General features: G+C 42.3%; 1 protein-coding gene across 1 annotated transcript in view; it reads left to right on the plus strand.

Moving 5' to 3' along the window:
* PDE5A (phosphodiesterase 5A) overlaps nucleotides 1-26,052 on the plus strand; it is a gene marked incomplete in the record, with an annotated part of 312,739 nt that overhangs the window by 69,097 nt on the left and 217,590 nt on the right. Inside the window, 1 exon segment of the mRNA XM_029586150.1 lies at nucleotides 5,022-5,111. Coding sequence (XP_029442010.1) covers nucleotides 5,022-5,111 — 90 coding nt within the window.

The raw sequence follows: 26,052 nt of genomic DNA on the forward strand, positions 1-26,052 counted from the left end.
TAGAGAATAGCCACTGCTATTACTAGCAACGGTAACATGGAATAGACTTAGTTTTTGGGTACTTGCCAGGTTCTTATGGCCTGGATTGGCCACTGTTGGAAACAGGATGCTGGGCTTGATGGACCCTTGATCTGACTCAGTATGGCAGTTTCTTATGAGGTTAGTTTTACAACCATGCAATCTTTCATATACAAGGAGTAGGCAAGTATCTTGCCTACGCCTTGTATATTCCTGTAAATAGTCCGTTGCAGTTTTTATTTATTGCTTTAATTCCTCCACCTCCTGCTCTTTGTATACTCCTCCTTGTTCGCCCTCCCTGTTCATTGTAATTTCTACCTTTAAAGTTACATTGTAAACCGGTATGATGTATGCATACTAATACCGGTATATAAAAGTTTTTAAATAAAATAAATAAATGTATCTCGGGTCCTGGTGGCTTCTAGAAAGCCTTCCACTAGAAAGTCCTCTGGACTGAAGAGGAGGAAGTTTTCCATGTGGTGTGAACAGAAGGCCCTAGATACGTTCTCCTGCCCCACATAAAAACTGCTTGATTATCTTCTACATCTGTTGGAAGCTGGCTTGAAAACCAACTCCATTAGAGTTCATCTGAGTGCAATTGGCGCATACCACCATGGTGGAGATGGTAGGCCCAACTCTGTACAGCCTATAGTTGCATGGTTTATTCAGGGCCTGCTTCAATTGAAGCCTTCCCTAAGGCTTTCCACTATGCCTTGGGACCTTAGCGTGGTGTTGGCTCATCTTATGAAAGCTCCTCTTGAGCCACAGCACACGTGTAATGTGAAGTACCTGACCTGGATGGTCATATTTTTGGTGACAGTCACCTCAGCATGCAGGGCCAGCGAGCGCCAGGACTTAGTGACTTATTTACACTAAGCTTTATCATAACAGGGTGGTCTTGCGTAACCACCCTAAATTCCTGCCAAAGGTGATGATGGACTTCCATCTTAACCAGTCAATCATCCTGCAACATTCTTCCCCAGGCCCCATTCGCACCAAGGTGAACAAGCGCTGCACAGTTTGGACTGCAAGAGAGTCTCTTAGCCTTCTATCTGGCGCAAACTTAATCCCATAGACAGTCCACCCAACTGTTTGTTTCTTTTCTTTCTTTTGCGTTTCCAAGCAGACACTATCCAATAGGCTAGCAGATTGCATCTCCTTCTGTTATTCCCAGATGGGTCTGCATCCTGGGGGGTCATATCAAGGCTCATTCTGTCAGAGCCATGGCAGTCGGTGACTCAGTTGCAAGTAGTTCCCGTAGAGGAGATCTGGAAGGTTGCGACGTGAAGTTCTCTCCACACATTCACATCTCACTATTGTCTGGATAGAGATGGCCGACGTGACAGTAGGTTCGGCCAGTCTGTCCTTTGGAACCTGATGGGGTGTGGAACCCAACTCTCCCTGTCTAGGGCTCGTTGTTTGAATTCAGGCTTTCTCCCCCCTCTGTTATCAACAGCTCTATTGTTGTTGTGCCCATTGGCACCTGGTTGGGTGTCTGTTGGTCCCCTTTTGTGTTGGGGAGCAGCCTGTAGCTGGGAATTCACCCATGTGTGAGGACGCCCATCCTGCCTGTCCTCGGAGAAAGCAGAGTTGCTTACCTGTAACAGATGTTTATTATTATTATTATTTTTTTTTTATTATTTTTATATACCGACATTCGATCTCAATTGAGATATCACACCGGTTTACATTCAGGTACTGTAGGTATTTCCCTATCCCCAGAGGGCTTACAATCTAAGTTTTTGTACCTGAGGCAATGGAGGGTAAAGTGACTTGCCCATGGTCACAAGGAGCGACAGCAGGACTGTTCTCCGAGAACAGCAGAGATGGGATTCTCCTAATTTTTCATTTATATATATATATATATATATATATATGATATAAGGATGAAGAGGGACCCCGTGTGAACATGTGGTATAGGACATGCTGGGCATGCTCAGGGTGCCAAAGAAACTTTGACATCATTCTTCTGAGTCAGGGCTCCATCTGATGATGTCATCCAGGTGTGAGGCCCAGCATCCTGCTGTCCTTGGAGATCATCTGTTACAGGTAAGCTCCTCTGCTCTCTCTTGCCTGCTCTCGTTGATCCCTTGCTGCCAGGAATGCCTGAGACAGTTTGTTTCCTGTGATTTCCTTCAGTCGTAAAGCAAAGTTGCTCACCTGTATCGAGTGTTTTCCGTGGACAGCTGGACAGTCAGCCACGTATCCCACAGCATCGAGTCGGGCACTGATCTCTCATAGCTGAGTCTTCTAGACTTTTCTTGAGCATGCGTGGTAGCTTCGCTCCAGTAGCCACTGCACGAGCCTCGGCCCTCCCGCTCAGTAGTGTGTCAGCCGAAAAGGACAGGTTAGAGAGAGGCGTTGGTCAGTAGCACGGCTGGGGTTTAAATACCCAGTTGTGTAGCATAATCTGCCGACGCCTGCTCCAGGGATTCCTGTCGCAGGACCTACTCAGGTGAGCGCGCACAGGGGGAGAAGCCCTTGAAGAAGATGGCGACGGAATCTGTGCCGTACGGCAGGGTCCAGGCATTGGTGGCATCAGGTTAAGTGAAGCCATGCTGCGGGCGGCGAGCGTAACAATAACGTACATCTGCCTCCGAAAGGACGTCAGTGGGCAGGTGACGGGATGGTTTGTTGTGGCCACCCCTTTGTATTGTATCGTGCATTTCTGTTTCTAATTCTGCGTGCAGACTACGGCTCCTTGGGGTCTCCAGTTCAGGTTTTCTCTGCGTCATCTTGCTATTTCTGGTCTGTGATGACGTATCCTGCATTTGGTGAGGGTCTGCCTGAGTTTTGCCCTTGTGCTTGAGGTGAGAGAGACTCTGTTATCGAGGATTTTTATTCTGCAGGGCTGAATGGGATAACCCAAGCCTGCCGCCCATAAAAACGTTTAGCATTGACCCTCACAAAGCTGAAGAGGGACACTGCCTTCTGCAGCGGGTGGGATATTAACACCAAAAGGGATGCTCTTTAGTTTGGGAATTAGTCTAGAGGCAAAACTAACCATGCAGGGCCAGGGGTCATTCGTAGGAGCTTTTTCTTACCTGTGGCAGCTCCACCAACTACAACCAATGTTTGGGGGGAAAAGGACCTGGCCCCTTGATGCACATGCGGGGAATGAGCTGAGCGGGCCTTAGTAACGTCTATATCAGGGGATTACAGTTACTCCAAAACACAGCTGCAAGGCCTTTGACTGGGACAACAAAAGTGGCCCTCACTACAGGGGTGCGCAAAGCCCTGGGACGTGCGTAAGTCCCGGGGCTACCGTAAAAGGGGCGGGAGGGGGCGTGTCCAGGGTCAGGGGGCGGTCTGGGGCGTGTCCGGGGGGGGGCGGGCCGGGAGGGCGGTCCCGAGTCCCCCGGCACTGTGGCCTGCAGGCGTAACTTGCACAACAAAGGTAGGTGGGGGGATTTAGGTAGGGCAGGGGGGTGGGGTAGATAGGGGAAGGGAGGGGAAGGTGGGGGGACGTGGAAGGAAATTTCCCTGCGAAGCCTGCCTCCGTTCCCTCCGAGGCCGCTCTGATTTCGGAGCGGCCTAGGAGGGAACGGAGGCAGGCTGCGCGGCTCGGCGCGCGCAGGCTGCAGATTTTGCGCAGCCTTGCGCACGCCGACCCCGGATTTTATAAGATACGCGTGGCTACGCGCGTATCTTATAAAATTCGGTGTACTTATTTAAGATCTACCTCTATGCGTGCACTCTTGGTCAGGAAAAAGGTATCCACCCTAAAAGTAGGTGCAGATCTCAGTGGGTATCATTTTCCTTAGGCAATTTTCAAAATGGAAGTTTGTGTGGACCTGCAGGTCCGCGTCTTCAGGTCTCCATGTGGCTGTCTGGCGCTATCCCCTCTAAGCTGTGAATATGTGCGCGCGCACTCAGGTAAAACAGAGTGCGCATAAGAAACCCCAATATTATTTGAATTATGCTAGTTCATAGCACACAAATTTGAACTCAGCTCATAAAAAGTTGCACAAAAGAAAATGCACATGTAACCTTTCAAAAATGAGAGGGAACATGGCTGCCTAGCCTCATTTCTCTATGCTGGCCGGTGGTCTCACGTCTCCATATTTCTCTCCAATAGCATGCATCTAAATGGGCACATGATATCATGTCTATGTGTGAGTCTGGTCCTATGTCTCTACGCAGGCCTGTGGCTTCTTGTCTGTGCTTGGCATTCTGGCCCCCATGTCTCCATGCAGATCTGTGGTCTCATGACTCCATGTCTCTTTGATCCCATGCCTCTATGTGGGTCCATGTGTTTCTCCAAATCCATGCCTCTGTGTGGATTTGTGGCTTCACATATCCATGTGGCTCTCTGGTCCCATGTCTGTACACAAGTCCATGACCTCTTGTCACCATGTGATGCTCTGACATCATGTCTGTACAGAGATCCACGGTCTCACCTCTCCATACTGTTCTGTGGCTCCATGATTCTATGCGGGCCCATGACTTCCTGCCTCCATATGGCTTTCTAGCTTCATGTCTCTATATGGGTCCATGACTTCTTGTCTCCATGCAACTTTATGGCTTCATGTCTCTACATGGGTCCATGACTTCATATGTCTGTGTGGCACTCTGATCCAATATATCTACATGGGTCCATGACGTCATATCTCTGTGTGGCACTCTGATCCAATATATCTATATGGGTTCATATTTCTACACAGGTCCATGGCCTCACCTATGCATACAACTCTCTGGCTTCATATCTCTGCATGGGTATGTGGCCTCACCTCTCTATGTGCCCCATATCTCAGTGTGCACCTGTGGCCTCCTATCTCCATGCGGCTATCTGGCTTCATGTCCCCACATGGATTTATGGGCTCACACCTCCATGCGGCTTCACAGCCTTGTGTGCTCCCATAGATATTTATGATCTACTGGTTTAGTGTCTGTACATCTTTGAGTATTTCTTGGTCTCTGTAGATATGCTTAGCAGTAAACTGGAAGGATGATATGTCTTTGTCATGAGATATACTGAATATAATGTTTAATTCCCTCACCAGGATCCCAGATTCAATGCAGAAGTGGACCAGATCACAGGTTACAGGACACAGAGCATCTTGTGTATGCCCATCAAGAACCACAGGGAAGAGGTAGGCTTGCACCTAATAGATGGACAGATAGTGCTGTTGCTACAAGGGATGTATAAAAAAAACTAGGAGGAATCTAGCGAAGCTTGAGGAATGGTCTACTATCTGGCAGCTAAGATTTAATGCTAAAAATGCAGAGTCATGCATTTCGAATGCAAAACCCAAGGGAGTGATACAAGGGGGTGAAATTCTTCTAAGCATAAAACAAGATTGAGATGTGGGGTTGATTGTATCTCATGATCTTAAGGTGGCCAAACAGGTGGATAAAGCGATGGTAAAAGCCAGAAAGATGCCTGGCTGCACAGGGAGAGGAATGGTCAGCAGAAAAAGGGAGGTGATGCTGCCCCTGTATAGGTCCCTGGTGAGACCAAGCTGGGAATACTGAGTACAGTTCTGGAGACCCCACCTTCAAAGGATATAAACAGGATGGAGTCGCTCCAGAGGGAGGCTGCTAACATGGGCAGTGGTCTTCATTATAAAGCATAGGGGGATAGACTTAAAGATCTAATCATGTACACCGTAGAGGAAAGACAGGGAGGGAGAGATATTATAAAGACATTTAAATGCCTCCAAGTTTTCCATGCACAGGAGGAGAGCCTCTTTCAATGGAAAGGAGGCTCTAGCATGAGAGGTCATGGGATGAGGGTGAAAGGGAGCAGAGTCAGGGGTAATCTTAGGAAATATTTCTTTATAGAAAGGGTAGTGGAAGCATGGAACAGCCTCCCAGTGGAGGTGGAGACAAGGATAGTATCTGAATTCAAGAAAGCATATGGCATGCACAAGGGATCCTCTGAATGAGTGGGAGGAATTGTAGATGTAGAGAACCCTATGGGTAAGTCCCATTATAGTAGGGGGAGACAGGAGTAGTAGAGTATTGAGCTGTAGCTCCCCCATGTGGGAGATTGAAGTGGTGACGACTTCAGAGTACAAGACCCAGTGCCTCTATTTTAGGGTGTGGATTTTGAGTTAGCTCTTGCAGGAGGCAGGATGTCTCTATGCCTGCTCCTGTTATTGGTTGTTTTCTTGGAGAAAGGACCCTTGGCTTCTATGGATGAAGCCTGGGTATGGAGGAGAGGAAAGGGTGCCTTTTTTCCCTTTGGAGTTTGGGATAAAAGAAGTTTTTCCAGTCTTTCTTCCTCCCTTTTGAGTTTTTTCTGTTTTCAAGAACTCAACCCACTCGAGTTCCCCAGGTACCAGGAGCTCAGGGCAGTAACAGCCCAAGGAGCTGGGAGTCTCTCACAGAGAGAAGTCCCTCTCCCTCCTATTCATTGCTGGGGGAGGAGATTGGTGGTACCCATCCATGTTAACCACAACTGTATCCTAAGGATACTGAAGAGAGGAGTGTGGAGGTTCCTTCCAGGTACCGACAGGGAAGTAAGGAGAAAGGAGAAAAACATCATGCAGAGAGATTTGGGACTTTAATGCATCTAAATTGGGAGCAATCTTCCTATCCAGCAAATTATGGGAGGAAGCTTTATATTTATCCCATTAATTGGAAAGTATCAGGAACAGCAGAATTAATTGACATCAGTTACCTCACAGAGATCTATATTCAGTCACTGTCCGGATAGCAAAGCTAGACGGCTAACTTTGGAGGTATATTCAGTAGTGCAGCCGCACTAAACTTATCCGGCTAACTTTAGAGGTATGTTCGGAGGTGCAGCCACACTAAACTTATCCGGCTAACTTTAGAGGTATGTTCAGAGGTGCAGCCACACTAAACTTATCCGGCTAATTTTGGAGGTATGTTCAGTAGTGCAGCCGCAGTAAACGTATCCTGCTAACTTTGAAGGTATGTTCAGTAGTGCAGCCACAGTAAACGTATCCTGCTAACTTTGAAGGTATGTTCAGTAGTGCAGCCGCACTAAACTTATCCGGCTAACTTTGGAGGTATGTTCAGTAGTGCAGCCGCACTAAACTTATCCGGCTAACTTTGGAGGTATGTTCAGTAGTGCAGCCGCGCTAAACTTATCCGGCTAACTTTGGAGGTATGTTCAGTAGTGCAGCCGCGCTAAACTTATCCGGCTAACTTTGGAGGTATGTTCAGTAGTGCAGCCGCACTAAAGTTATCCGGCTAACTTTGGAGGTATGTTCAGTAGTGCAGCCGCGCTAAACTTATCCGGCTAACTTTGGAGGTATGTTCAGTAGTGCAGCCGCACTAAACTTATCCGGCTACCTTTGGAGGTATGTTCAGTAGTGCAGCCGCGCTAAACTTATCCGGCTAACTTTGGAGGTATGTTCAGTAGTGCAGCCGCGCTAAACTTATCCGGCTAACTTTGGAGGTATGTTCAGTAGTGCAGCCGTGCTAAACTTATCCGGCTAACTTTGGAGGTATGTTCAGTAGTGCAGCCGCACTATTGAATATAGGAAACTATCTTAAAGTTAGCCAGCCAGCTTTATCCTGCTAACTTTGGGACAGCTCTTTGACCCGACCTGGCTTAGCCGGCTAAGTTGTCTGGATAACTCTGAATATCGGATTTAGCCGGATAATGTAACTCCTCCCCAAAATGACCCCAGAACGCCCTCAAATTATCTGGATAAATTTTAGTCGAATAATAAGATAGCCGGCTAAGTGCCCAAATATTCATTTAGCTGGATAACTTCTGAGTTATTGGTCTAAATGCTTCTGAATATGGAGCTGCTAAATTAAAAGGCTTAAAGTCACAGAAGTATTAGAAGAACTAAAGCTGTAAATGGACTGCAAAGAGTAAGAACTTGTAACTGCATATTTTCATCAAGTTCCCATCATTAATCAGTAAAGGTTAAGTTGGAAACCAAATCATCTTCCAGCGTGATCATTACTGCTGTTTAGCAGAGGCAGTCATGTTGAATTAACTAATGAACAGCGCTCAGGGTCGAGGAGATGAATTCTCCTGCCTTGACAGGGAGGCTTAACGTGAGGAGAGGAAGGTCACACACCGACACCCGTAAACTGAGGTCTGGACTATGGGGTCTTGTGAAGGGGCACCAGAGTGGGGGTTACATGGAGTTGAGCAGTGGTGTGGATGGGCAGACTGGGAGAATGAACAGGGGGCTGACATGGCCGTAGCCAGATCACCGTATCCTGAAGCTACATGGGGAGGCCCATGTGAGATAAGCTGCTGGTGTTGGAAACAGGATGCTGGGCTTGATGGACCCTCGGTCTGACCCAGTATGGGCAATTCTTATGCCCATCAGTTTCTTTTAGAATATAAATCCAGGTACTGAAATCTGTAAGCGCGTGAGTCTGTGACTAGTGGTCCATCCCTTAGGGTTCCTCCCTTAACCTTGAACTGAATATGAAGCTTCCCTGGGTGACTTGGCCTATGGGGACTCCTGAAGTACCCGGGATCCACAGTCTCTTGTGGCCATGGCAGAGGGACTAAATGAATTCTTTGCTTTGGTAGTCACTGAGGGAAATGTAAGAGATATAGCAGATAGAGCAGACTTAGTTTTTGGGTACTTGCCAGGTTCTTATGGCCTGGATTGGCCTCTTTTGGAAACAGGATGCTGGGCTTGATGGACCCTTGGTCTGACCCAGTATGGCATGTTCTTATGTTCTTATGATATCCATGCCAGAAATGATATTCAAAGATGATGATTCAGAGGAACTGAAACAAATCTCACTGAACCTGGAAGATGTAATAGGGCAAATTGACAAACTAAAGAGTAGCAAATCACCTGGACCAGCTGGTATATATCCTAGAGTGCTGAAAGAACTGAAAAATGAAATTGCGGACCTGCTATTAGTAATTCAAATCATCTATACTACCTGAAGACTGGAAGGTTGCCCATGTAATGCCAGTTTTTAAAAAGGGCTCAAGGTTTGATCCAGGAAACTATAGACCAGTGAGTCTGATGTCTCTGCCAGACAAAGTGGTAGAAACTATCATATAGAACTAAATTACTGAACATATACATAGGCAACGTTTAATGGGACAAAGCTAACATGGATTTAGCTAAGGGAAGTCTTGCCTCACCAAGCTCTACATGTGGATAAAGGTGAGCCAGTTGATACTGTGCATCTGGATTACCAGAAAGCATTTGACCAAGTCCCTCATGAGAGACTTCTTAGGAAATTAAAAAGTCATGGGATAGAGGGAAGCGTCCTATTGTGGATTGGGAACTGGTTAAAAGATAGAAAACAGAGAGTAGGGCCTAATGGCAAATTTTCCCAAAGCAGAAAGGTGAATACTGGAGACCCTCAGGGATCTGTTCTGGGTCCGATGCTTTTTATTATATTTATAAATGACCTGGAAATGGACACAACAAGTGAGGCGATTAACTTTGCCAATGACACAAAATTATTCAAAGTTGCTAAATCGCAAGAGGATTGTGAGAAATTGCAAGAGGACCTTGCAAAACTGGGAGACTGGGCATGCAAATGGCAAATGAAATTTAATGTGGACAAGTGCAAAGTTAACACTTAGGAAGAGTAATCCAAATTATAGCTACACAATGCAAGGATCCACATTAGGAGTCACCACTCAGGAAAAGGATCGAGGTGCCATTGCTGATAATACATTTAAATCTTTTTCTCTGTGTGCAGCAGCAGCCAAGAAAGCAAATCAAATACTAGGGATTATTAGGAAAGGAATGGAGAATAAAACAGAGAATATCATAATGTCTCTGTATCACTCCATGGTGCATCCTCATCTTGTGTTCATATATCATACACAAACAGAATGCTGGGGATTATTAGGAAAGGAATGGAGAATAAAGCAGAGAATATCATAATGTCTCTGTATCACTCCATGGTGCATCCTCATCTTGTGTTCATATATCATACACAAACAGAATGCTGGGGATTATTAGGAAAGGAATGGAGAATAAAGCAGAGAATATCATAATGTCTCTGTATCACTCCATGGTGCATCCTCATCTTGTGTTCATATATCATACACAAACAGAATGCTGGGGATTATTAGGAAAGGAATGGAGAATAAAACAGAGAATATCATAATGTCTCTGTATCACTCCATGGTGCATCCTCATCTTGTGTTCATATATCATACACAAACAGAATGCTGGGGATTATTAGGAAAGGAATGGAGAATAAAACAGAGAATATCATAATGCCTCTGTATCACTCCATGGTGCATCCTCATCTTGTGTTCATATATCATACACAAACAGAATGCTGGGGATTATTAGGAAAGGAATGGAGAATAAAACAGAGAATATCATAATGTCTCTGTATCACTCCATGGTGCATCCTCATCTTGTGTTCATATATCATACACAAACAGAATGCTGGGGATTATTAGGAAAGGAATGGAGAATAAAACAGAGAATATCATAATGTCTCTGTATCGCTCCGTGGTGCATCCTCATCTTGTGTTCATATATCATACACAAACAGAATGCTGGGGATTATTAGGAAAGGAATGGAGAATAAAGCAGAGAATATCATAATGCCTCTGTATCACTCCATGGTGCATCCTCATCTTGTGTTCATATATCATACACAAACAGAATGCTGGGGATTATTAGGAAAGGAATGGAGAATAAAACAGAGAATATCATAATGCCTCTGTAGCACTCCATGGTGCATCCTCATCTTGTGTTCATATATCATACACAAACAGAATGCTGGGGATTATTAGGAAAGGAATGGAGAATAAAACAGAGAATATCATAATGTCTCTGTATCACTCCATGGTGCGACCTCATCTTGTGTTCATATATCATACACAAACAGAATGCTGGGGATTATTAGGAAAGGAATGGAGAATAAAACAGAGAATATCATAATGTCTCTGTATCACTCCATGCTGCATCCTCATCTCGTGTTCATATATCATACACAAACAGAATGCTGGGGAGTATTAGGAAAGGAATGGAGAATAAAACAGAGAATATCATAATGTCTCTGTATCACTCCATGGTGCATCTTCATCTTGTGTTCATATATCATACACAAACAGAATGCTAGGGATTATTAGGAAAGGAATGGAGAATAAAACAGAGAATATCATAATGCCTCTGTATCACCCCATGGTGCATCCTCATCTTGTGTTCATATATCATACAGAAACAGAATGCTGGGGATTATTAGGAAAGGAATGGAGAATAAAACAGAGAATATCATAATGCCTCTGTATCACTCCATGGTGCGACCTCATCTTGTGTTCATATATCATACACAAACAGAATGCTGGGGAGTATTAGGAAAGGAATGGAGAATAAAACAGAGAATATCATAATGTCTCTGTATCACTCCATGGTGCGACCTCATCTTGTGTTCATATATCATACACAAACAGAATGCTGGGGATTATTAGGAAAGGAATGGAGAATAAAACAGAGAATATCATAATGCCTCTGTATCACCCCATGGTGCATCCTCATCTTGTGTTCATATATCATACACAAACAGAATGCTGGGGATTATTAGGAAAGGACTGGAGAATAAAACAGAGAATATCATAATGTCTCTGTATCACTCCATGGTGCATCCTCATCTTGTGTTCATATATCATACACAAACAGAATGCTGGGGATTATTAGGAAAGGAATGGAGAATAAAACAGAGAATATCATAATGCCTCTGTATCACTCCATGGTGCATCCTCATCTTGTGTTCATATATCATACACATACAGAATGCTGGGGATTATTAGGAAAGGAATGGAGAATAAAACAGAGAATATCATAATGCCTCTGTATCACTCCATGGTGCATCCTCATCTTGTGTTCATATATCATACACAAACAGAATGCTGGGGATTATTAGGAAAGGACTGGAGAATAAAACAGAGAATATCATAATGCCTCTGTATCACTCCATGGTGCATCCTCATCTTGTGTTCATATATCATACACAAACAGAATGCTGGGGATTATTAGGAAAGGAATGGAGAATAAAACAGAGAATATCATAATGTCTCTGTATCCCTCCATGGTGCATCCTCATCTTGTGTTCATATATCATACACAAACAGAATGCTGGGGATTATTAGGAAAGAAATGGAGAATAAAACACAGAATATCATAATGTCTCTGTATCACTCCATGGTGCATCCTCATCTTGTGTTCATATATCATACACAAAAGGAATGCTGGTGATTATTAGGAAAGGAATGGAGAATAAAACAGAGAATATCATAATGTCTCTGTATCACTCCATGGTGCGACCTCATCTTGTGTTCATATATCATACACAAACAGAATGCTGGGGATTATTAGGAAAGGAATGGAGAATAAAACAGAGAATATCATAATGTCTCTGTATCACTCCATGGTGCATCCTCATCTTGTGTTCATATATCATACACAAACAGAATGCTGGGGATTATTAGGAAAGGAATGGAGAATAAAACAGAGAATATCATAATGCCTCTGAATCACTCCATGGTGCATCCTCATCTTATTTATTTATTTATTTATTTTTAATTTTTATATACCGGAATTCCTGTATGCAATACAAATCATTCCGGTTTACAAGTAACGAAAAGGTTGCCCTGGTCTGGGAGGTTAGACCGGGGTTTTGTACATAGAACATTAAACATTGAACAATAACAATCAACCATTAAACATTATTACAAGGAACATTGAAGGTAAAAATAACATTTAGCAAATGGCAGTTAACATTATTAGTGTTTTGGAATAGAATGTGTGTGTACAACTTTTTACAAGGAACTTTAGTAGTGAAGATAATCTGCAAATGTACTGTTATATAGTATGTAAATAATGACTGTTAAATAAACATAACGAATAAGCAAGTACATATATGTAATTAAGTGCAAGGTGTTAATGTCAACCTGCAATGGTTGGAACTGAGAGTCATGCTGAGGTGCCTATTTACCCTCTGGGAATTGAAAGGCTTGACTGAAGAGCCAGGTTTTTAACCGTTTTTTGAACTCTGGTAGACTAGGTTCGAGTCGTAGGACTGGTGGGAGCGCATTCCATTGGTGTGGTCCAGCAGTTGAGAGTGCTCTTTTTCTTAGAGTTGATTTGGTTGGAGCTGCGACTAATGTGCCTTTGTAGGCGCTTCTGATGGGTCTGGAGGGTAAGTGTAGACGTAGTTGAGTTTGTAGAGATACAGGTGCGATGTTATGAATTGCTTTATGAATAATAGTTAAGGTTTTATATAGGATTCTCTGCTTGATGGGTAGCCAGTGGAGGTTGCTCAAGATGGGGGTAATATGGTCTCTTCTATTAGTGTTAGTTAGGATTCTGGCTGCGGTGTTTTGTACCATCTGTAGAGGTTTGATGCTGTTGGCGGGGAGTCCAAGTAAGATTGAGTTGCAGTAATCAAGTTTCGAAAAAATAATGGATTGGAGAACGAGGCGAAAGTCATTGAAGTGAAGGAGTGGCTTTAGTTTCTTTAGGACCTGTAGTTTAAAGAAGCAATCCCTGGTGGTTGTGTTTATGAATTTTTTTAGGTTAAGTTGGTTGTCGAGCCATGCTCCTAGATTCCTTACGTCTGCAGAGAGCTCCATGTTTAAAGGTGTGGGTTGTGCGAGGCTAATTGGGTGGGTGTTCGGGTTGTGTGAAATCAGTAGCAGCTCTGTTTTGCTAGAGTTTAGAATCAGGTTCAGGCTGGAGAGTAGTTGTTTAATTGGTTGGAGACAATTATCCCAGTAGGCGAAGGCTTTTTGAATTGATTCTGTGATGGGGATGAGGATCTGGATGTCGTCTGCATAGAGGTAATGCGTGAGCTTGAGTTGTGATAACAGATGGCAGAGGGGGAGGAGGTAAATGTTAAACAGGGTGGGAGAGAGCGATGAGCCTTGTGGTACGCCTTGATCTGATAGGATGGGGTCAGATTCTTTGTTGTTTATTCTGACCTTGTAAAACCTATTTGATAGGAATGATTTAAACCAATTGAGAGCTGTGCCTTTAATTCCTATGTTTGATAGTTGGTTTAGGAGTTGTGAGTGATTTACCGTGTCGAACGCTGAAGATAGATCTAGCAGTACCAGCAAGAATGACTGTTTTTTCTCCAGGTTCAAAAGTAATTTATCTGTGAGAGAAAGCAAAAGGGACTCTGTGCTTAGTGATTTCCGAAAACCGTATTGTGCAGGGGTGAGAATGTTGTGCTCCTCGAGATATTCGGAGAGTTGTTTATTTACAACTTTTTCCATCAGTTTGGAGATCATGGGCAGGTTTGCGATGGGTCTGAAGTTGGCTGGGTCAGTGGGTGAAGCAGTTGGTTTTTTCAGTAGGGGTTTGAGGATAGCAAGTTTTAGCTGATTAGGAACTGTGCCCATGGTTAAGGAGGTATTAATGATTTCTGCAATAGTTTTTGCGACGGTGTTAGGGATGGCGGTGAGCAAATTAGTAGGGAGTGGGTCAGAAGGATGTGCAGATGGTTTTAATTTTCTTAAGTAAATTTTCAATCTCCAAGGCGGATGTGGTCTCAAATGACTCTAGTTTAGCATTCAGCGTGGGTTGGAATGTGCTCTGAGGTGTTGGTAGAGTATGATGAGTTGTAAGGGAGCGAGTAAGGTTTGAGATTTTTGTCTTAAAGTAGATGGCTAATTCGTTGGCCTTGCTGAGCGCTAGTTGGTCTGGAATGGACGGGGGCGTTGGTTTGGTGAGAGATGAAACGTAAGAGAATAAAGCTTTCGAGTCGAAGATGAAGTTATGAATTCTTTTTGCATAGAAGTCCTTTTTTGTTTTGTGGATAGCGTTTCTGTAGGTGTTAAGGATGGCTTTGTAGTCCAGTCTGGATGTATGTGAAGGGTTGTTTCTCCAGTTTTGTTCTTTGTTTCGTAGTTTTTGTTTTAGTGCTTTGAGTTCCGGGGTGAACCAAGGTTTTCTGTTGTCTCTTGTTGGTTGGATTATCTTTGAGGAGGTTGGGCAGAGTTGATCAGCTATTTTGTTAGTGATTTTGATCCATGACGTGGTGGCTGTGTTGGCGTCCGAGAGGTCTATTAGTTTGAGATCTTTGGAGCATTGTTCTTTGAGTAAGTCCAGTGAACATGGTTTCCTGAAATGAATGGTGGTTTTGGAGATGTTTGGGGGTGGTGTGTTCTTCATTTTGAGGGTTGTGTCTATGATCTGATGGTCTGACCAGGGGATTGGCGTGCAGGTGGGATTGGTATAAATGGTCCAGCTATCGTTGATAAAAATGAGGTCTAATGTATGACCTGCTTTGTGAGTGGGTCCACTGATTATTTGTGTGAATCCAATGTGACTGAGGGAGGTAAGGAAGGTTTCGCAATTAGAGGATTGCGGGATGGCGTCCACGTGAATGTTGAAGTCTCCCAGTATGATGGTTGGTTTGTCTGAATTGTAGTGTTTGGCTATCGTCTCTATCAAAGGGGAGGGGTTAGCCTCTAGAGTTCCTGGTGTGGCGTAGATGAGGAATATTTGTAGATGTTGAGATTTGAATATGGAACATTCAAGTTTAGGAGTGGAGTATGATTGTTGTAGGGTTATGCCCAATTGTTTTTTTGCAGCGAGTAGAATTCCTCCTCCTTTCTTTTTTGGTCTAGGTATTGAGAAGACGTCGAATGCTTGTGTAGGTAGTTGGTTTGTTAGGGATATGTCCGTGGGTTTTAACCATGTTTCTGTTATTGCACATATGTCTGGGTTGTTTTCAATGAGGTAATCGTTGAGTAAATGCATTTTTTTGGAAAGTGACTGTGCATTGAATAAGGTTAGAGTGAATAATGAGAGGCCTAGAAGTTGTGTAATGGGAGATGTCATGATGGTGAGGAGTCTTTGTTGTCTGGGTGTCTGAATGGGGTCAGGGGGGGAGTTATTTCTGGGTTTTCTCTTGAGTATGGGGATAGAGTGGTGGTGCATCATTGTATGCTGATTTGCTGTGTTAAGCATAGTGGTGGGTCTGTAACCGGGTAGGTTCAGATTCTGCTAGGATGGATGCTGGAATTTGTGGAAAGGATGCGGGAACTGCAGGAATGGATGCTGGAATTGCTGGATGCTGGAACTGCTGGAATGGATGCTAGACCTGCTGGAATTGCTGGAATGGATGCTGGAACTGCTGGATGCTGGAATGGATGCTGGAACTGCTGGATGCTGGAATGGATGCCGGAACTGCTGGATCTGCTGGAATGGATGCCGGAACTGCTGGATCTGCTGGAATGGATGCTGGAACTGCTGGATCTGCTGGAATGGATGCTGGAACTGCTGGATGCTGGAATGGATGCTGGAACTGCTGGAATGGATGCTGGAACTGCTGGATGCTGGAATGGATGCCGGAACTGCTGGATCTGCTGGAATGGATGCTGGAACTGCTGGATGCTGGAATGGATGCTGGAACTGCTGGATCTGCTGGAATGGATGCTGGAACTGCTGGATGCTGGAATGGATGCTGGAACTGCTGGATCTGCTGGAATGGATGCTGGAACTGCTGGATGCTGGAATGGATGCTGGAACTGCTGGAATGGATGCTGGAACTGCTGGATGCTGGAATGGATGCCGGAACTGCTGGATCTGCTGGAATGGATGCTGGAACTGCTGGATCTGCTGGAATGGATGCTGGAACTGCTGGATGCTGGAATGGATGCTGGAACTGCTGGATCTGCTGGAATGGATGCTGGAACTGCTGGATGCTGGAATGGATGCTGGAACTGCTGGAATGGATGCTGGAACTGCTGGATGCTGGAATGGATGCTGGAACTGCTGGATCTGCTGGAATGGATGCTGGATCTGCTGGAATGGATGCTGGATCTGCTGGAATGGATGCTGGAACTGCTGGATCTGCTGGAACGGATGCTGGATCTGCTGGATCTGCTGGAATGGATGCTGGATCTGCTGGAATGGATGCTGGATCTGCTGGAATGGATGCTGGAAGGGTTGGATAGGGTGCTAAATTGTGGCTGGAAAGGATTGGTTGGGATGTTTGAAATGTTTGAAAGGGGTCGATGTGAGATGTCTTTGTCTGGTCTGTTAGGTCCGTTTGTCCAGGAACCGTTGGCCTTAAAATACAATATAGTTTCAACTGTGGGTATGGCTCGTGGTTTCCTCGGGGCTGAGACTAAGGGGCGAGACAAAGGGGCAGGCCCCTTTGTCGCGCTCCTTAGGCGCGCGACGCACGGCGCGCGGCGCCTGGCTGAAGAGGAATTTAAAGCCCCTCTGTGCTGTCTCCTATTGGAGGCTTGGTTCGGCGGGCGGGGCTTCCCTTTTCGGTGTTCTCGGCGCGGATTTTTGAAGTTTAAAAAACTTTTTCCTTACTTCGAGTTTTGCCTCGCTGTCGGCGCTGGGCTTCCTGGGGGGGAGTGATTGTTTTAGACCTTCCCCCGGTGGGGCTCGGCGCCGATCGCGCAGGCCTTCCCCTAATGAAGCATATCATATATCATATATCATACACAAACAGAATGCTGGGGATTATTAGGAAAGGAAAGGAGAATAAAACAGAGAATATCATAATGTCTCTGTATCACTCCATGGTGCATCCTCATCTTGTGTTCATATATCATACACAAACAGAATGCTGGGGATTATTAGGAAAGGAATGGAGAATAAAACAGAGAATATCATAATGTCTCTGTATCACTCCATGGTGCATCCTCATCTTGTGTTCATATATCATACACAAACAGAATGCTGGGGATTATTAGGAAAGGAAAGGAGAATAAAACAGAGAATATCATAATGCCTCTGTATCACTCCATGGTGCATCCTCATCTTGTGTTCATATATTATACACAAACAGAATGCACGGGATTATTAGGAAAGGAATGGAGAATAAAACAGAGAATATCATAATGTCTCTGTATCACTCCATGGTGCGACCTCATCTTGTGTTCATATATCATACACAAACAGAATGCTGGGGATTATTAGGAAAGGAATGGAGAATAAAACAGAGAATATCATAATGTCTCTGTATCACTCCATGGTGCATCCTCATCTTGTGTTCATATATCATACACAAACAGAATGCTGGGGATTATTAGGAAAGGAATGGAGAATAAAACAGAGAATATCATAATGTCTCTGTATCACTCCATGGTGCATCCTCATCTTGTGTTCATATATCATACACAAACAGAATGCTGGGGATTATTAGGAAAGGAATGGAGAATAATACAGAGAATATCATAATGTCTCTGTATCACTCCATGGTGCATCCTCATCTTGTGTTCATATATCATACACAAACAGAATGCTGGGGATTATTAGGAAAGGAATGGAGAATAAAACAGAGAATATCATAATGTCTCTGTATCACTCCATGGTGCATCCTCATCTTGTGTTCATATATCATACACAAACAGAATGCTGGGGATTATTAGGAAAGGACTGGAGAATAATACAGAGAATATCATAATGTCTCTGTATCACTCCATGGTGCATCCTCATCTTGTGTTCATATATCATACACAAACAGAATGCTGGGGATTATTAGGAAAGGAATGGAGAATAAAACAGAGAATATCATAATGTCTCTGTATCACTCCATGGTGCATCCTCATCTTGTGTTCATATATCATACACAAACAGAATGCTGGGGATTATTAGGAAAGGAAAGGAGAATAAAACAGAGAATATCATAATGTCTCTGTATCACTCCATGGTGCATCCTCATCTTGTGTTCATATATCATACACAAACAGAATGCTGGGGATTATTAGGAAAGGAATGGAGAATAAAACAGAGAATATCATAATGTCTCTGTATCACTCCATGGTGCATCCTCATCTTGTGTTCATATATCATACACAAACAGAATGCTGGGGATTATTAGGAAAGGAAAGGAGAATAAAACAGAGAATATCATAATGCCTCTGTATCACTCCATGGTGCATCCTCATCTTGTGTTCATATATCATACACAAACAGAATGCTGGGGATTATTAGGAAAGGAATGGAGAATAAAACAGAGAATATCATAATGTCTCTGTATCACTCCATGGTGCATCCTCATCTTGTGTTCATATATCATACACAAACAGAATGCTGGGGATTATTAGGAAAGGAATGGAGAATAAAACAGAGAATATCATAATGTCTCTGTATCACTCCATGGTGCATCCTCATCTTGTGTTCATATATCATACACAAACAGAATGCTGGGGATTATTAGGAAAGGACTGGAGAATAAAACAGAGAATATCATAATGTCTCTGTATCACTCCATGGTGCATCCTCATCTTGTGTTCATATATCATACACAAACAGAATGCACGGGATTATTAGGAAAGGAATGGAGAATAAAACAGAGAATATCATAATGTCTCTGTATCACTCCATGGTGCATCCTCATCTTGTGTTCATATATCATACACAAACAGAATGCTGGGGATTATTAGGAAAGGAATGGAGAATAAAACAGAGAATATCATAATGTCTCTGTATCACTCCATGGTGTGACCTCATCTTGTGTTCATATATCATACACAAACAAAATGCTGGGGATTATTAGGAAAGGAATGGAGAATAAAACAGAGAATATCATAATGTCTCTGTATCACTCCATGGTGTGACCTCATCTTGTATTCATATATCATACACAAACAGATTGCTAGGGATTATTAGGAAAGGAATGGAGAATAAAACAGAGAATATCATAATGTCTCTCTATCACTCCATGGTGCATCCTCATCTTGTGTTCATATATCATACACAAACAGAATGCTGGGGATTATTAGGAAAGGAATGGAGAATAAAACAGAGAATATCATAATGCCTCTGTATCGCTCCATGGTGCATCCTCATCTTGTGTTCATATATCATACACAAACAGAATGCTGGGGATTATTAGGAAAGGAATGGAGAATAAAACAGAGAATATCCTAATGCCTCTGTATCACTCCATGGTGCATCCTCATCTTGTGTTCATATATCATACACAAACAGAATGCTGGGGATTATTAGGAAAGGAATGGAGAATAAAACAGAGAATATCATAATGTCTCTGTATCACTCCATGGTGCATCCTCATCTTGTGTTCATATATCATACACAAACAGAATGCTGGGGATTATTAGGAAAGGAATGGAGAATAAAACAGAGAATATCATGATGCATCTGTATCACTCCATGGTGCATCCTCATCTTGTGTTCATATATCATACACAAACAGAATGCTGGGGATTATTAGGAAAGGAATGGAGAATAAAACAGAGAATATCCTAATGTCTCTGTATCACTCCATGGTGCATCCTCATCTTGTGTTCATATATCATACACAAACAGAATGCTGGGGATTATTAGGAAAGGAATGGAGAATAAAACAGAGAATATCATAATGCCTCTGTATCACTCCATGGCGCATCCTCATCTTGTGTTCATATATCATACACAAACAGAATGCTGGGGATTATTAGGAAAGGAATGGAGAATAAAACAGAGAATATCATAATGTCTCTGTATCACTCCATGGTGCATCCTCATCTTGTGTTCATATATCATACACAAACAGAATGCTGGGGATTATTAGGAAAGGACTGGAGAATAAAACAGAGAATATCATAATGTCTCTGTATCACTCCATGGTGCATCCTCATCTTGTGTTCATATATCATACACAAACAGAATGCTGGGGATTATTAGGAAAGGAATGGAGAATAAAACAGAGAATATCATAATGTCTCTGTATCACTCCATGGTGCATCCTCATCTTGTGTTCATATATCATACACAAACAGAATGCACGGGATTATTAGGAAAGGAATGGAGAATAAAACAGAGAATATCATAATGCCTCTGTATCACTCCATGGTGCATCCTCATCTTGTGTTCATATATCATACACAAACAGAATGCACGGGATTATTAGGAAAGGAATGGAGAATAAAACAGAGAATATCATAATGCCTCTGTATCACTCCATGGTGCATCCTCATCTTGTGTTCATATATCATACACAAACAGAATGCTGGGGATTATTAGGAAAGGAATGGAGAATAAAACAGAGAATATCATAATGCATCTGTATCACTCCATAGTGCATCCTCATCTTGTGTTCATATATCATACACACACAGAATGCTGGGGATTATTAGGAAAGGAATGGAGAATAAAACAGAGAATATCCTAATGCCTCTGTATCACTCCATGGTGCATCCTCATCTTGTGTTCATATATCATACACACACAGAATGCTGGGGATTATTAGGAAAGGAGTGGAGAATAAAACAGAGAATATCATAATGTCTCTGTATCACTCCATGGTGCATCCTCATCTTGTGTTCATATATCATACACAAACAGAATGCTGGGGATTATTAGGAAAGGAATGGAGAATAAAACAGAGAATATCATAATGTCTCTGTATCCCTCCATGGTGCATCCTCATCTTGTGTTCATATATCATACACAAACAGAATGCACGGGATTATTAGGAAAGGAATGGAGAATAAAACAGAATATCATAATGTCTCTGTATCACTCCATGGTGCATCCTCATCTTGTGTTCATATATCATACACAAACAGAATGCTGGGGATTATTAGGAAAGGAATGGAGAATAAAACAGAATATCATAATGCCTCTGTATCACTCCATGGTGCATCCTCATCTTGTGTTCATATATCATACACAAACAGAATGCTAGGGATTATTAGGAAAGGAATGGAGAATAAAACAGAATATCATAATGTCTCTGTATCACTCCATGGTGCATCCTCATCTTGTGTTCATATATCATACACAAACAGAATGCTGGGGATTATTAGGAAAGGACTGGAGAATAAAACAGAGAATATCATAATGTCTCTGTATCACTCCATGGTGCGACCTCATCTTGTGTTCATATATCATACACACACAGAATGCTGGGGATTATTAGGAAAGGAATGGAGAATAAAACAGAGAATATCATAATGCCTCTGTATCACTCCATGGTGCATCCTCATCTTGTGTTCATATATCATACACAAACAGAATGCTAGGGATTATTAGGAAAGGAATGGAGAATAAAACAGAGAGTATCATAATGCCTCTGTATCACTCCATGGTGCATCCTCATCTTGTGTTCATATATCATACACACACAGAATGCTGGGGATTATTAGGAAAGGAATGGAGAATAAAACAGAATATCATAATGTGTCTGTATCACTCCATCGTGTGACCTCATCTTGTGTTCATATATCATACACAAACAGAATGCTGGGGATTATTAGGAAAGGACTGGAGAATAAAACAGAGAATATCATAATGCCTCTGTATCACTCCATGGTGCATCCTCATCTTGTGTTCATATATCATACACAAACAGAATGCTGGGGATTATTAGGAAAGGACTGGAGAATAAAACAGAGAATATCATAATGCCTCTGTATCACTCCATGGTGCATCCTCATCTTGTGTTCATATATCATACACAAACAGAATGCTGGGGATTATTAGGGAAGGAATGGAGAATAAAACAGAGAATATCATAATGCCTCTGTATCACTCCATGGTGCATCCTCATCTTGTGTTCATATATCATACACAAACAGAATGCTGGGGATTATTAGGAAAGGAATGGAGAATAAAACAGAGAATATCATAATGCCTCTGTATCACTCCATGGTGCATCCTCATCTTGTGTTCATATATCATACACAAACAGAATGCTGGGGATTATTAGGAAAGGAATGGAGAATAAAACAGAGAATATCATAATGTCTCTGTATCACTCCATGGTGCATCCTCATCTTGTGTTCATATATCATACACAAACAGAATGCTGGGGATTATTAGGAAAGGAATGGAGAATAAAACAGAGAATATCATAATGCCTCTGTATCACTTCATGGTGCATCCTCATCTTGTGTTCATATATCATACACAAACAGAATGCTAGGGATTATTAGGAAAGGAATGGAGAATAAAACAGAGAATATCATAATGTCTCTGTATCACTCCATGGTGTGACCTCATCTTGTATTCATATATCATACACAAACAGAATGCTGGGGATTATTAGGAAAGGAATGGAGAATAAAACAGAGAATATCATAATGTCTCTGTATCACTCCATGGTGCATCCTCATCTTGTGTTCATATATCATACACAAACAGAATGCTGGGGATTATTAGGAAAGGAATGGAGAATAAAACAGAGAATATCATAATGCCTCTGTATCACTCCATGGTGCATCCTCATCTTGTGTTCATATATCATACACAAACAGAATGCTGGGGATTATTAGGAAAGGAATGGAGAATAAAACAGAGAATATCATAATGTCTCTGTATCACTCCATGGTGCATCCTCATCTTGTGTTCATATATCATACACAAACAGAATGCTGGGGATTATTAGGAAAGGACTGGAGAATAAAACAGAGAATATCATAATGCCTCTGTATCACTCCATGGTGCATCCTCATCTTGTGTTCATATATCATACACAAACAGAATGCTGGGGATTATTAGGAAAGGAATGGAGAATAAAACAGAGAATATCATAATGACTCTGTATCACTCCATGGTGCGACCTCATCTTGTGTTCATATATCATACACAAACAGAATGCTGGGGATTATTAGGAAAGGAATGGAGAATAAAACAGAGAATATCATAATGTCTCTGTATCTCTCCATGGTGCATCCTCATCTTGTGTTCATATATCATACACAAACAGAATGCTGGGGATTATTAGGAAAGGAATGGAGAATAAAACAGAATATCATAATGTCTCTGTATCGCTCCGTGGTGCATCCTCATCTTGTGTTCATATATCATACACAAACAGAATGCTGGGGATTATTAGGAAAGGAATGGAGAATAAAACAGAGAATATCATAATGTCTCTGTATCACTCCATGGTGCATCCTCATCTTGTGTTCATATATCATACACAAACAGAATGCTGGGGATTATTAGGAAAGGAATGGAGAATAAAACAGAGAATATCATAATGTCTCTGTATCACTCCATGGTGCATCCTCATCTTGTGTTCATATATCATACACAAACAGAATGCTGGGGATTATTAGGAAAGGACTGGAGAATAAAACAGAGAATATCATAATGTCTCTCTATCACTCCATGGTGCATCCTCATCTTGTGTTCATATATCATACACAAACAGAATGCTGGGGATTATTAGGAAAGGAATGGAGAATAAAACAGAGAATATCATAATGCCTCTGTATCACTCCATGGTGTGACCTCATCTTGTGTTCATATATCATACACAAACAGAATGCTAGGGATTATTAGGAAAGGAATGGAGAATAAAACAGAGAATATCATAATGTCTCTGTATCACTCCATGGTGCATCCTCATCTTGTGTTCATATATCATACACAAACAGAATGCTGGGGATTATTAGGAAAGGAATGGAGAATAAAACAGAGAATATCATAATACCTCTGTATCACTCCATGGTGCATCCTCATCTTGTGTTCATATATCATACACAAACAGAATGCTGGGGATTATTAGGAAAGGAATGGAGAATAAAACAGAGAATATCATAATGTCTCTGTATCACTCCATGGTGCATCCTCATCTTGTGTTCATATATCATACACAAACAGAATGCTGGGGATTATTAGGAAAGGAATGGAGAATAAAACAGAGAATATCATAATGCCTCTGTATCACTCCATGGTGCATCCTCATCTTGTGTTCATATATCATACACAAACAGAATGCTGGGGATTATTAGGAAAGGAATGGAGAATAAAACAGAGAATATCATAATGCCTCTGTATCACTCCATGGTGCAACCTCATCTTGTGTTCATATATCATACACAAACAGAATGCTGGGGATTATTAGGAAGGGAATGGAGAATAAAACAGAGAATATCATAATGTCTCTGTATCACTCCATGGTGCATCCTCATCTTGTGTTCATATATCATACACAAACAGAATGCTGGGGATTATTAGGAAAGGAATGGAGAATAAAACAGAGAATATCATAATGTTTTTGTATCACTCCATGGTGCATCCTCATCTTGTGTTCATATATCATACACAAACAGAATGCTGGGGATTATTAGGAAAGGAATGGAGAATAAAACAGAGAATATCATAATGTCTCTGTATCACTCCATGGTGCATCCTCATCTTGTGTTCATATATCATACACAAACAGAATGCTGGGGATTATTAGGAAAGGAATGGAGAATAAAACAGAGAATATCATAATGTCTCTGTATCACTCCATCGTGTGACCTCATCTTGAGTATTGGGTGCAGTTCTGGTCACCACATCTCAGGAAAGATAGAGCAGAATTAGAAAAGATACAGAGAAGGGCGACGAAGATGATAAAGGGGATGGAACAATTGCCCTATGAAGAAAGGCTAAAGGGGTTAGGACTCTTCAGCTTGGAAAAGAGACGGCTGAGGGGAGATATAATAGAGGTCTATAAAGTAATCAGTGGAATGGAACAAGTAAACATTAATCAGTTGTTTACTCTTTCGAAAAGTACAAAGACCAGGGGACACACAATGAAGTTACTGAGTGATACATTTAAAACTAATAAGAGAAAATATATTTTTACTCAATACATAATTAAACTCTGGAATTAATTGCCAGAGGATGTGGTGAAAGCTATTACTGTAGCTGCATTTAAAAATGTTTGGACAAGTTCCTGGAGGAAAGGTCCCATTATCAAGATGGAGCTGCAGAAATCCCCTGCTTATCCCTGGGATAAGGAGCTTGGAATCTCTCTACCCCTTGGGATCCTGCCAGGTACCTGTGACCTGCCTTGGCAACTGTTGGAAACAGGACATTGAGCTTGATGGACCTTTCGTCTGATCCAGTAAGCAAGTCTTATGTTCTTAATCTTATTTAGGGGCTCAATTACAGTTTTTGCCTTGGGGGAATGTTTGGTGAGTGACAATGAAATAGTTCAGGATTCCCTCACCCTTACTGTCTCATGAGGCCCAGGTAGTCTGTGCAAGGACAGTTGAGTGTGTTTCCTGGAGGACAAGCAGGTTGGTAGTCCTCACCATTGGGTGACATCATCAGATGGAGCCCAGTGCTGAAAACATGTCACATTTTCTAGAACTTTGACTAGGCACACTGAGCATGCCCAACATGCCCTATAGCACGCGTCCACGCAGAGCTGTAAGCCTCGTGGTGTGAGTGAGCT

The sequence above is a fragment of the Rhinatrema bivittatum genome, chromosome 1 (genome assembly GCF_901001135.1).
Source record: "Rhinatrema bivittatum chromosome 1, aRhiBiv1.1, whole genome shotgun sequence".
NCBI lineage: Eukaryota > Metazoa > Chordata > Amphibia > Gymnophiona > Rhinatrematidae > Rhinatrema > Rhinatrema bivittatum.